This window comes from Poecilia formosa, unplaced genomic scaffold (genome assembly GCF_000485575.1).
Source record: "Poecilia formosa unplaced genomic scaffold, Poecilia_formosa-5.1.2 Scaffold427, whole genome shotgun sequence".
NCBI classification, from domain to species: Eukaryota; Metazoa; Chordata; class Actinopteri; order Cyprinodontiformes; family Poeciliidae; genus Poecilia; species Poecilia formosa.
The window spans coordinates 210,514-224,257 of NW_006800366.1; the positions used below are offsets into that span (position 1 = coordinate 210,514).

Genomic DNA, 13,744 nt, shown 5'->3' on the forward strand with positions numbered 1-13,744 from the left:
CCGCTGCCCTGGCTGCCCTGAAGAGCAAAGTCTCTGTTCTGGAGCAGGAGACTGAAGGTGATGAACGGCTCCTGTTTTCAGATTAGAGCTAAGTTTGAGCGTCTCAGAGATGATGCAGCCAAATCAAAATTACAGTTATTTTACTTTTCAGAGCAAAAAGAAGAGCTGGAGAATGTGACGACCTGGAGGGAACAGAAGAAGGATGAAATATCCACACTGAAGAATAACATTGAAGGTACAGATCTTCCACATTTAGTGAACATTTTTATCCACAATGTTCTACTGTAACATCATCTGTTTTTTTCTGTAGGACAGGAGTGGAAGCGGGTTCAGGTAGACGCTCAAGAGAAGAATCTGATTTCTCTGACTGACAACCTAAAGCAGCAACTTCAAGGTACAAAAAAATCTGATTGTTTAGCATTTGAAGTAATGAAACATGAAAGCTGAAAACAGAATGTTTCTGCTCAGTTTCAGCCAACAAAGTGGCTTTTTCAGCCTCTTTATTGAATGAGACTGATACATATACCGGACCCTTCGCCATACTCACCACCTTGGTCTTCAAGCACGTCGTCACAAACATCGGAGACGCCTACAACCCGCAGACAGGTAACAACAGAAACAAGCTGCTGTTCTACCAGAAGTAGAGAAACTGAGAGGATTCCTCTGTTTGTCCTGCAGGAGTTTTTACAGCCCCACTGAGAGGAGCTTACCACTTTCAGTGGTGCATCAGCTCCTACGAAGATGAAACCACAGCAGCAGTGTTGGTGAAGAATGACCAGCAAGTTTTCAGTGCATGGGAGTACAGAGGCTTTTTCACGACCACGAATGACGACATGGGCGTTAGCAGTGCTTCTAACGGCGCCTCACTGCTGCTGGAGGAAGGAGACGCCGTTTCTCTTCGTCTGTTTCCCCTCTGTGTCATCTTCGACTACGGACTGCACATCTCCTCCTTCAGTGGTCATCTGCTGTTCCCAATGTGAGACAAGATAACCAGCGCTAACGAGACGCTAACCTCAGCCAGGGCCGTCTGGTTTCAGGTCATCCATGATCATCTGCCTGTCAGGCTGTAGAGTGAAGTCTCTAAAAGCTAAACTATTCCTAATCTGCATCCAGATGATCAGATTTCATCTGTAAATCCTGATTTCTTCCTGTTCAGATGTGCAACATTTCCTTCTCTTCTGTTTGGGTTCAGATAATAAAGCGTATCAAAGCATGTCTGTGTTGGTTGTTTGAGTCAGATTCTTGTCCAAATGTCCTGCTGTCAATGAGTCCATAACTCACTGCTATCAAAGTCCCCAAGGACTTTGGAAGAAAGTCGACCCGCAGCATCATACATCCTCCACCGTGCACAGTGAGGTTCTTCTCCACATGTTGCTTCACTACAGACACACTTCAGTGTTTATGACTGAAAATCTGAATCCTGAGTCTGAGTGGAGATGATGTTTGTGTTTATTGTGGTAGGACGCTGTTTGCTGCAAGGCAGGCTGCTTGCTATTGGGATGTATCCTACAGGTTGCTATGGAAACTCATAAACCCAAGATGTCTGTTTCTAACAGAGAAGTCTAGCTGATTATTCTGCTCACTGTGATAAGCTGATGGATGTAAATATGGCTCCTCATGCAGCTGATAAACTGCCCCAGATAAACTGAACAGAATCAGATTAACTTCAGCATTTAAGGAAATGCTGCCAGCTGTTGATGTTGATTAATGAAATTACAGCTTAAAGCTGGTTACAAACTTAAACTGAGCACGACCAGACAAAGTCTGAGCAGAAAGCATCTGTATTTAAACCTTATCTGACAGATTTTAAATGGCACAGACACAGAAGGTGTGCAAGTGTTGTTTATCGTTGTAATGAGACAAAATATGAGAAAGTTGTTCTGCAAGCCACCTTAGATTACAAGTCTGTCGGTTTTAAATGCTTCACCCTAAAATGTGCGTCTGATTTTCAAACCTCTTTCTGCTGCTCACTAGGTGAGACGTGTTTCATCCAGGTGCTGAATGTCGGCATCGAAGTGAACATCTGTAGCTAGTTGTTGATGCTAATGAATTCAACTGCAGTTTAAAGCATAAGGTGGGTAGACAACATAATGAAATGTGAAGGAAAGTTTCAGGAAAAAGTCTGCTAACTTTATTTTTACAGCACCAACCCTAAACTGCTTTACTGTAAGAATATTAAGAAACGCTTAAAAAAAACAGGAAGGCATGAAAATAAAGATAAAAAATGATGACATAAGTATTATGCAGATCAAAACTAAAACAATCTGAATAAATGAGTATTAGGTAAAAATCAACAAGGAATCAGTTTATGAAGCTTCAACACTGGCAGCTTTAGGAAAGTTCAGGTTATGGTGAATCCAGTCAGCAGAGGGAGGCTGATGCTGCGGCAGGTTCAGGGAGCAGACAGCCGTAGTTTTATTCAGGTTTTCAAATGTTCTGCTCAGCCTTCGACTCTCCAGGCACACCACGCTGTTTCATCCTCAGCAACTGGCCAACAGTTACAGAGGCTTATGGATCCCCGTACATCTCAGTATCTCATAATAACTATTCAGTAATTAAAGCTTCCTCCTCGGTTTTCCATTAAATGACAGCATACATTTTACAGAGTGTATATTCACTGATAGAAGTGTGGACTTCTGCCATTTGTATTTTATTTCTATTTGATTTAAGAGTAAAAGAGTTTTCCCGTTAACTTCATCTATTTGTTGTCAATCTGATAACATTCAACCTTAATTCAAACCCGTGTAAACCACTACAATTGTTCATTGCAAACTTATGATGCACTCGATTCATGCAAACAAAGCTCAAGATCACACTCCAAGCAGGATCAGGCCTCAGACATTCAAGATTAACAGTGACGTGGAAGGTGTGTATTCAGGGAAGTGACCCAAGGACGAGACGCAGGACAAAACAAACACAAAATAAATGGAAAATTGTTAGTCCGCCCTCACACATACTGAGGAAAGAAACAACCCAAAGCTGGACGGACTAACAAAAGAAGGATAATTAAACTCTAAAGGACAGCAGACAGCAGTGATAGAACTGTAAAAACAAAAATTCAAAAATTACTAAATGCTTATAAAAACCCTTTAATCAAATCAATCTAAAACAAATTAAAAATGCTGCATCGCATTAACCAGCACTTTAAATCTGAAGGATCTGGTGCAGCCCTACCAAATAAAAATCAACAACATAAACAACAAAAATATATAATTCAATCTTATTAAAAAGACAAATGCATAAAACATTTTTTAATTCATAATTTTTTTGTGTTATTTCAGTAAATCTTTATTTTTTAACCTTCTACTCAGAAACTCAACACAAATGACAAACATTTCAGGATACAGAATGTATTTTTATTTTTACAGCTCACATCCTCACAAGTCAACAACCACAAAGTGTTTTACTGTAAAAATATTAGCAAACACAAAATGTTAATCAGAAGGCTACAAATCAAACACCATAACCCAAAAAAAATGCAACTCAATCAGTCAAAATAAATATTTAGGAGATTTTTAATAAAATCAACAGAATCCAGACAATTTCATATGGCAGATATATTATAAGTCTGTTGAAACACCATCAGCCTTTAACTTTCTTCTGATATTACTGACACTTGTTTCACCAGGAAAACCCCATTGAGATTAAAAATCTTTTCAGATTTAAGAGTTCAGATGGTTTTTGGTAAGACAGCAGCTATCCAACGTGGCCTTCAAAGGTTGATGGATATTTTCTTCATCCCTCCACTTCTGATGACTTTACAACCTGCTGTAAAAGCTCATCTATTTGCGATCTATTTACCTGGACATTTCAGGAACAAAGTCTCTTCAATCACAGTCTGTGTTTTCTCACTGCTTTGTTGAAATAAAGTTTGATTACAATACCTTAAAGTTTCTTGTTGTAACGTAACACAATGTGGAAAAATTAAAGGGGTATGAACACATTTTCAAGGCTCTACATCTCTTAATATGTTTACCATCTTGTACCATATTTTTTCGACGGGCTGTTTTTGATACAAAAAGGAATTTCGAGTGTCTTTTATGAGTAATCAATCAAATCAAAGGCAACCAGAACAGAACCTGTTGATTAGATATAACAGATTTAAGAAGCAACTTTAGCTTCAGTTTTGATTAAAGATCATTAGTTACATTTTTCATTCATTGGGTTCGTTGATTTATGACAGAAGCAGAAACACTCAGCAGCATTTGATCTCACATGTTGAACAGCAGATGACCGCTGAAGGTTGAGTGGTCATTTTCATTATCAAACATGGCTGCACCGGGAAACAGACTCACAGAAACCTGGTCTCCCACCTGTAGAATCAGCGTAATACTATTAGAGGCACTAGATACGCCATTTGTCTGATGCTCAATCGCAATGAAGGTTCTCTCTCCATTTTTGGTAATCGAAGCTCCACTGCCATGTGCAGCTCCAAGTCCGCCTACATGCAGCTCAAAGTGATAGGCTCCTCTCACAGGTGCAGTGAAAATACCTGCAGAACATTTATTGATGTGTTAAACAGAAATTAACATTTGCAGCATCAGAAGGACTAACTGATATTACCTGTTTGTTTGTTGTAGGCTTGTCCAATGTTTGTCACCAAACAAGGTCACAGCAGTGTAAGTGGAGAAGGGTCCAAGAACAAAATGTCCTTCCGACAAATAGGCTGAGAAAGCCACCTGAGTGACTGAGACAGATTAAAATTAATGTCTTAAGAAACATGAAACCTCTCGCTTCATAACAGGGACCCTCTTCACCCTGACAAGTACTTCAGGTGGTGGCCTAAAAAGTCCTAATGGATGTTATTTAATTTTTAATGGACTAATTCTCAATTATTTTTTTATTTTTTAATGTTCTACAACACAAATTAACATAAATATCCTATAGATGTCAGTGATCTGTTTGATTTCCTTGGTTTTTAACCATCAATAACATCAGGAAGAAGACATTTACAGCTAAAGTTAACCTTTTTGCAGACGACACCATGCTCTACAGACATCTCTCTGCAGCTTAGAGTTGGTTATCTATGTGAATAAAATTAAATTCATGCTTTGCAAAAATTACCATCAGGTTTCACCTGTACATTAGTCAAATTCCCCCACGTTAACAATATCAATGAACCTAATATCATACCTGTATTCTCCTTTTTTAAGGTTTCAACCTCAATCTTCAGTTCGGTCAGTGAAGCGGCCATTTCTCTCAGAGCCTCATGGATTTCCCCTGAAGAAGACCCACAGTCCTTTGACTGATCCGTGGACACGGACCCGACCAGCAGCAGCATCAGGTAGAACAGAGCAATCTTCATCGTGTCTCAGGTAATCTGCAAACTCCAGGTGTGTCTCCTACAAACCTCACGAAGGTTTATATAACACTGTTGGGGGGTTGGATTCTGGGGGAGGATACAGCTAAGGTCCAGCCTCCAGAGAGCCTATAATGCCGCATTCATTACAAAAGAACAACTCTAGAACTTGTTGATCTATACATAGAAAGCAAAACTGTTCATCTTTTCACTCAGACAATGTGTGAATTTAATGACACTGAGAAATACTGAGATTTTATCCATCCATCCATCCATCCATCTTCTAACACCCTTGTCCCTAGTGGGGTCAGGAGGTGCTGGTGTCTATCTACAGTGAAGATTTTGTGCAAGAGCCGGGGTAACCCTGAACAGTCGCCAGTCTGTCGCAGGGCAACACACAGACAAGACAGGACAAACAACCTCTGTTTCAGTCTGCAGTTTTCAGTATCTGCAGTCTGAACGGTCATGCTGCATTTCATCTGTCTTTTACTTTATGGAAGTAAGATATGAATCATAACTCTGCAGCGGAAGAAGTCAGTTGGAGTAAATCTGGATGTAAAACTCATATAACATCAAGGGAACCCAAGAAGAGACTTAAACTTAGTGAGGACATCTGTTTGCTGAATCTGATTTAACCCCTTCTGATGATACATGTTTGAGATGTTGGACAGATGTCCTGAAGCACTGACTTTTTACTGGTAACAGCTTTAAACCATAGTCTTTCAACCTGTGGAGAACTTACAGCAATCGTTCTTCATTCTCTGAGCTCCTCAGGATAGCTGAGAAACTGATTACATCAAGAAAAACAAAGACCTCACTCAATTCATGCTGCCATACGTGTTTCCATTACTCTCTGAAAGGTACTGGGGGTTTTTTTCTTAATAATCCTTGCTATCAAACAGTGCATCAATTTTGCTCTATTGTAATAGAGCAAAATTGTAAAGCCATATTACAATTTTGTTTTCCAAGTCATGAATGATTGCGCAGGTAATACTGTTGGGATTTACAAAAGTCAGTGAACATATCTTTAGTTTGGGATACTTTAATGTAAATGTGGATCAAGTCTGTATTTTCTGTGGCTGAAATGGAAATTTTCAATCTACACTGACTGGTTCTCATGTTTTGGTTTCTCTGCTGAATTCGCCTGATGCAGTTGGACCTGTTCCTGGATCCTGAAGGAGGAAATGTTCTGCTTCGGTGTTTCTCATCAGTCACTTGACATCTGGTTTCCTTGTTGGTGCAGTCTGTTTTTGATGAAGGAGGTGAAACAATATTTACCTTGTTCAGCTTCACATCTACAGCATAAAGTTTTCTCGCAGCCTCAATTTTACACATTATGTTTTGGTTGCTTCTTGTTACTTTTGTTGCTTTTTTAAATGTACACAAATACCTCACAGTGATGAAACTAAAAATGATTGTAGACATTTGCGTAAATTTATAAAAATGTAAAAGTATTAATTGTGGCAGACAATACCAATTGTAGTTAGTAAATAAATATATTATCCCAAAATCTTTTTTTCTGTATTTTTTCATCATCAATTAATTCAAGTGGAAACATCAAATTATTAAATGATTATTTTTTTCTAATATGAGCGATACTAATCCTGTCATGAGGGGGTGTAGTTGGTGGTGAGGTGATGACGCAGAGACCCAGGTTATGGTAATGAAGATGAAGATTTAATAAAGATGATGCTCAAATTAACAGTCCAAGGTAGGCAGCAGGGCAGGAACAAGCACGCAGCTAATAGCCGGTAGCAACTGACAAACAGGACTAGACGGGAGCAAGCACAAACCAGGACTTAACAGTTCTACTGGCGAGTGCAAACGATAGACAACAATTGACATACAATAGACAAGGACCCGCCGAAGAACACAGACAACAGGTGGGTTTAAATACACACGGGGTAATTAAGGGAATGAGACACACCTGAGGAGTAATCAACGGGGAGGACAGGACAGAGACTCACAGGAAAATAGGACTGAACACAGAAAACTCAAAAATAAACACACAAAAACACGGATCGTGACAAATCCTGTATTTGGCTCTGTGGGACTGTGTCTGTCGTGCGACGAAAGAGGAGCAAGGGCGCGGTGTTTGAACAAGCAGCAACTCTGACGGAGCGTGGTTCGGTCACGAGAAGCTAAGAAGTGGAAGAGCGGTTTAAAGGCATAATCTGGACTGTGAGTGGACTAAGATGGCTAGTAGTAGTGGAGGGTGCTCAGAGGATGAAGGAATGGAAACAAGTTGGTCGGTGGTAGAAAATAAGAAAGGGGGAGGAGGAAAAGATAAGAGCAAGAAAGGGATAAATACAGGAAAAAGATCTCTCGAAGATGAGGAGGAAAACGTCGAGACACGAAAGAAAGTAATCATCGAGGAGTTCAAGGTAATTTTGAAATTCAGACCTGGGCAGGATTTGACAGGAGTGAGTCCAATCACGCTATCTATTGGTTTAAAGAAAGTAATTGGAGATGTGGAATTAGCTAAAGTGTTAAGAGATGGAAGCCTGTTGATTATCTGTAAAAATGCTGAACAAAAGAACAAAGCGTTAAAAATACAGTCGATCTGTAAAAGAGAAGTAATGGAGAGGNAGGTGGTGGAAAGGCAACTGGAGCATTTCATAAAACAATTACTACAAACCGGACATCTGGCTAACCTGCAAAAGTGATTCAGAACTAATTCAGAACGAATGGCTCGTTCCTCTAAAGCAGTTCTTCATGTCAGTGAACGCCTCATCAAAATGAAACGTCCTGACGCAACGACAACATCAAGGAATGCTGAGAGAAACAAATGTTTCCAAAAAAATGATCAATAAATCCAACACAATGACAGATTTTGAAAACTAGTTGAACATTTATGCCTGAGTGACTGATTATACAGTCTTCTGTGACTGGGTCTTTTTTGACCCGTGTTAGAATAAATGTGTTTTTTATTTTGCTACTTTTGTCATTTTGATTCAAAATAATGTTTTATATCATACTTTCTGCTATGCTTTATTCCACACTGTAATTATTTCATGTTTGAAATATTTTTATTTTTCACTTTTTTAAGCACTTGTAGATCAATTTGTAGAACATTTGTGATGGTTTGTAGAACAATTTTAAAACAGAATGACAACAACAACTTTACAACAGCAATGGAACAATGTCAGCGTCCATCATGTGTGTGGGTGTGAGAGAGGGAGCTGGGGGTGGTGGGGAAAAGGGAGGGCACGTTTCTTGAAACTAGCTAGCTAACCAAGCTAGCTAACATTACTGTCTGTATTCTATTATGCTACATGTATCATGTATGTAGGTGTATGTGTGTGCATTTATCTGTCCATTCGTCCATCCGTCTTCTTCCGCGACCCGACTTCGGGTTGCGGGTTCAACAGTTTAAGAATGGAGGCCCAGACTTCCCTCTCCTCAGCCACTTGTTCCAGCTCCAGAGGAATTCCCAGGCGTTCCCAGGCCAGTCGAGAAACATTCCCAGCTTGGCCTGGGTCTTCCCCAAGGCCTCCTCCCAGTGGGACCTGAACACCTCACTAGAGAGGCCTCCAGGAGACATCCTGACCAGATGCTCCTCTCGATGTGAAGGAGCAGCAGCTCTACTCTGAGTAGTAACATGTTTTTGAGGAATTCCTGGAATATGAAGTGATGAAAAAGTGCAGAAAAGTGACCTCACCGGGCCAAAAAAGACCCACTTGCACATTAGAGTGTTAAAACTTCTCTTTATTCCAGATTTTGACTTTTAAATATTGAACTTTTTTATTTCTTTTCTATCTTTTTAAAAAGTTGATGTTTTTTGTTTTATTTTTAAGTTATTAGTATTTTATTGATAATTGTCGTATTTTATGACTTCTGTTTCATTATTTCTGTGATCAGCTCTTTGGTCGTGTTGGAGTTTGAAGTTCTCTGGGACAAAATCAGGAAGAGTAACTCCAGAGCTGCAGAGTTTAGATACTGCATGTTCATCATTTCTGATGTAAAATAAAAACAAAAACTGAATAAATAAATGACTTGTGGTGTTTCTCCTCATGTGATTTAAAACTCATGTCACATTTTTAGACTCAATTCAGGGAAAATATCAACTGAACAAACTGAGCCATGAATGTAAAGACGTCCAGCCAGGAAATGTTTCTTTTTCATTAATTTATTGATTATTTTTTCATTTCTGAGGCAGAGAAAGCTCCATTAGGGAGGTCAAGGTCAAGTGAGAAAAAACTAAATTAATTTTTCCCTTATTCTACAAAATGTGGGACAAACTGATGAAGATGCAACTATAAAATTACATCTGAGAGGAAATTTGATGAGAATTTCATTTCATAATAAGTTTATTTTATTTAAGCCCAGTTGTTCTTTTTATCCAACTCATGTATTTACACACATCCATGATCACAGCTGATTTCTGACATGGAACTTTTCCAGTTAAAGAAATCACACCATAAATCATGCCGCTGTACACCGCTGCTCCACCAGAGTCGCCCTGTAGAAAAATGTATATCAATATATTTATTTGTGTTGTAAAACAGAAAAGTCTTCCAATCACTGGAGAGGGAGAGATTGAACTTACATGACATACGTCTTTGTCCGGTGCTGCAGCACGGAATATATGCCCACGTTTCGGCATGAAGTGGGAAACAGCATCAACATTCATGTCAACACACTGAAGATGTGGTGGAAGAGGAGTTTTGGTTACTGCAGAGAAACATGAGAATCAGAAACATGTTATTCACTCGACCTTCTCTGTAGAGACAGAAACAAAGATTTTTTTCTCATGGCTCCAATATTTCTCTCACTTCGCTGATAATTGGGGCCGATTATCGTTCCTCCCTCTCCTGCCAGCTGAACGACATCGCCTCTAGAACGCGATGAGAATAAAATGTAAAAATACAAGACAGCAATATAGAAAAAGAATTGTATTAAAGAACAGAAATTAAATCCACGACGGACTGAATCCATCTCCACCTCCAGTCCTCAGTGTCCTGCGTCCATTACATGCGCCTCTGGTCCAACACACCTGAGCTGAACGGGTTCTGGTTCTGCTGGTGGCCTGATTACCTGACTCAGGTGTGCTGAAGCAGAGGCAGCAGGACTGGAGGAGTGGNACTTTTAAATATTGAACTTTTTTATTTCTTTTCTATCTTTTTAAAAAGTTAATGTTTTTTGTTTTATTTTTAAGTTATTAGTATTTTATTGTTAATTGTCGTATTTTATGACTTCTGTTTCATTATTTCTGTGAACAGCTCTTTGGTCGTGTTGGAGTTTGAAGTTCTCTGGGACAAAATCAGGAAGAGTAACTCCAGAGCTGCAGAGTTTAGATACTGCATGTTCATCATTTCTGATGTAAAATAAAAACAAAAACTGAATAAATAAATGACTTGTGGTGTTTCTCCTCATGTGATTTAAAACTCATGTCACATTTTTAGACTCAATTCAGGGAAAATATCAACTGAACAAACTGAGCCATGAATGTAAAGACGTCCAGCCAGGAAATGTTTCTTTTTCTTTAATTTATTGATTAATTTTTCATTTCTGAGGCAGAGAAAACTCCATTAGGGAGGTCAAGGTCAAGTGAGATAAAAACTAAATAAATTTTTCCCTTATTCTACAAAAATGTGGGACAAACTGATGAAGATGCAACTATAAAATTACATCTGAGACGAAATTTGACGAGAATTTCATTTCATAATAAGTTTATTTTATTTAAGCCCAGTTGTTCTTTTTATCCAACTCATGTATTTACACACATTCATGATCACAGCTGATTTCTGACATGGAACTTTTCCAGTTAAAGAAATCACACCATAAATCATGCCGCTGTACACCGCTGCTCCACCAGAGTCGCCCTGTAGAAAAATGTATATCAATATATTTATTTGTGTTGTAAAACAGAAAAGTCTTCTAATCACTGGAGAGAGAGAGATTGAACTTACATGACATACGTCTTTGTCCGGTGCTGCAGCACGGAATATATGCCCACGTGTCGGCATGAAGTGGGAAACAGCATCAACATTCATGTCAACACACTGAAGATGTGGTGGAAGAGGAGTTTTGGTTACTGCAGAGAAACATCAACATGTTATTCACTCAACCTTCTCTGTAGAGACAGAAACAAAGATTTTATTCTCATGGCTCCAATATTTCTCTCACTTCGCTGATAATTGGGGCCGATTGTCGTTCCTCCCTCTCCTGCCAGCTGAACATCATCGCCTCTAAAACGCAATAAGAATAAAATGTAAAAATACAAGACAGCAATATAGAAAAAGAATTGTATTAAAGAACAGAAATGAAATCCACGACGGACTGAATCCGTCTCCACCTCCGGTCCTCAGTGTCCTGCGTCCTTTACATGCGTCTCTGGTCCAACACACCTGAGCTGAACGGGTTCTGGTTCTGCTGGTGGCCTGATTACCTGACTCAGGTGTGCTGAAGCAGAGGCAGCAGGACTGGAGGAGTGGGGACAGAAAACCTGAAGTCCTGTCATTGATCAGTGAAAAACTTACATTCTAAGATGGTAACTGCAGTCTGGTAGCTGAGCAGGTTGGACGTCTGTCACTGGTCTCCGAAGCTTCAGCAACATGATGTCGTGCTTCTTGCGGCGGCGAGTATAAATCACAGGTTTGTGAAGGATTTTCTGACTCTGCTGTCCAGCACTCCGCGGATGAACTTTTAACTTTGCTACGTGAGTCCTGCGGAAAAGTTTAGATTATAATGAACACACAGAAAACCTGAACATCTGCAGATAAAACTGTCTTCATGTCTCTTTCCTACCATCCTGGCGCCGACCTCCAGCAGTGAGCTGCAGTCAGGATCCACTGAGGGTGGATCAGAGATGCTCCACAGCGCCACTTTTCTTTACCCTTTATGTTCCACAGGCGAACATGATAAAGACGTTCCTCGTCATCACAGTCATCACCTTCAATGATTCTCTTCTGCCGAGAAACGTCTGAGTTCACTGAAACTCCTGAAGAAGAAAAAGGAGGAGTTTACTCAGAAATCAGGTGCAAACATGGCTGCTGGAACAGAAAAAGGATAAAAAGTTTCAGATGAAAAAGCATCACAGTTTCTACGCAAAGAAGTTTCAGTCTGAAACAGAGTCAGAGGGAAGTTTGGGAGTCACAGAGAGCAGCAGCCTCCCTGGAACCAGTGGAAGCGTCTCCAATATGTCCAGTGTGTCCGACTCACCCAGCCCCAGCACCAGCAGCAGCAACAGAACCTTCATTGCTGGTCCAGCTTCCTGGGGATGTCTGCAGTCCTGCAGCAGTTTTTAAACTCTGTTCACAACTTCCTGCTGGACAGGAAGCCACCAATCAGAGGGCAGACACTGATCTGTCCAATCAGAGGGCAGACGCTGATCTGTCCAATCGACTTGATTGTAAACTTGATGAAATTAAATTATTTTCTGAAGAAAGAGTGACTTGTCCTTGTTTTCAGGTTGATATATATATATATATATATATAAGAAAAAACAGTTTGGTTTCCAATTTACAAGAAAGCAATTCTGACTTTTGTAAAACGCTTAAAAGAAACCTGTGGTAAATTAACTGATGTGATCCTGTTCTTATTAAACACACAGACCTCTTTCATCACTCGTGATTCTTTGCTTTTGCTATTTTTTTTGGTTGCTTCGGTGCATTTGTGAACAGCTGAACAGCAGCACTTCGGGTCAAAGTGACACATTTTGTTATCAAAAGGCTCAAACTGTGCCACAACATTTAAAATATTAAGCAAAAGCAAATACTGCTCTCAGTCAGCCTTGAAATAAACATGACTATGATTTGACCAATAGAAGTGATTACATATTCATCTGCTAATAAAAAGAAAAAAACTGTTTTATGTGGTTAAAAGTTAGTTTGGTGTAAAGTGGAACTATTGTGATAAGAAAGATCAAGTTAAGGACAAATATAAATACAATGTCAAATTTACTTATATAGCACTTTAAAAACAGGTGTAAAACTGCACCAAAGTGCTGTACAAGAACGATAATAAAATAAGTTGATGAAAAAAAGAGAAATATTACAAGAAAAGACAAAAAAAAAACATATATTGTTAAAATAATAAAAGTAATAAGTAAAAAAAAATCTAAACAAAAGAGCTACAGTATCAGGCCTCAACTGAATGCCAAAGAATGAAAATGAGATTTAAAATGAGCGATTTAAAGTGATCCAGGCTGTGGGAAGAGCTCATCTGGAAAGGTAGATTATTATATGATTATTCCAGAGATTAGGAGCAGCAACATGAAATCTCAATCTCTGATTATGTGATCGTAAAATTCTGGATACAGAATGAAATTTCAAAAGATCCAGAAGATAAGGAGGAGCTAACCCATTTTAAACTTTGTAAGTTGTTAAAAGAATCTTAAAATCTATTCGATTGGTAACAGGCAGTCACTGTAAGGAGGCCGATAACAGGCCTTATATGGTCACGCCTCATGGTTCCTGTATGAAGCCGAGCTGCTGCATCCTG

At 39.3% G+C, this 13,744-nt stretch overlaps 1 protein-coding gene across 2 annotated transcripts; it reads right to left on the minus strand.

Annotated features, from left to right (window-relative positions):
• Positions 1 to 9,427: 9,427 nt before the first annotated feature.
• LOC103155395 (kallikrein-12-like) lies at positions 9,428 to 12,547 on the minus strand. Of its 2 annotated transcripts, none has more exons than XM_016663528.1 (6): positions 12,464 to 12,547; positions 12,050 to 12,242; positions 11,782 to 11,967; positions 10,075 to 10,136; positions 9,849 to 9,973; positions 9,428 to 9,761 (listed from the first exon to the last, which is right to left on the minus strand). In XM_016663528.1, the coding sequence occupies exons 1-6, from the start codon at positions 12,498 to 12,500 to the stop codon at positions 9,615 to 9,617; spliced, it is 750 nt and encodes a 249-aa protein (XP_016519014.1). In that variant the 5' UTR covers positions 12,501 to 12,547; the 3' UTR covers positions 9,428 to 9,614. The 2 variants fall into 2 exon arrangements, with proteins under 2 accessions (XP_016519014.1, XP_016519013.1); XM_016663527.1 differs by lacking the exons at positions 9,428 to 9,761; positions 9,849 to 9,973; positions 10,075 to 10,136 and adding exons at positions 10,773 to 11,124; positions 11,212 to 11,336; positions 11,429 to 11,490 and having other exon boundaries at positions 12,464 to 12,543.
• Between the last annotated feature and the right edge of the window lie 1,197 nt (positions 12,548 to 13,744).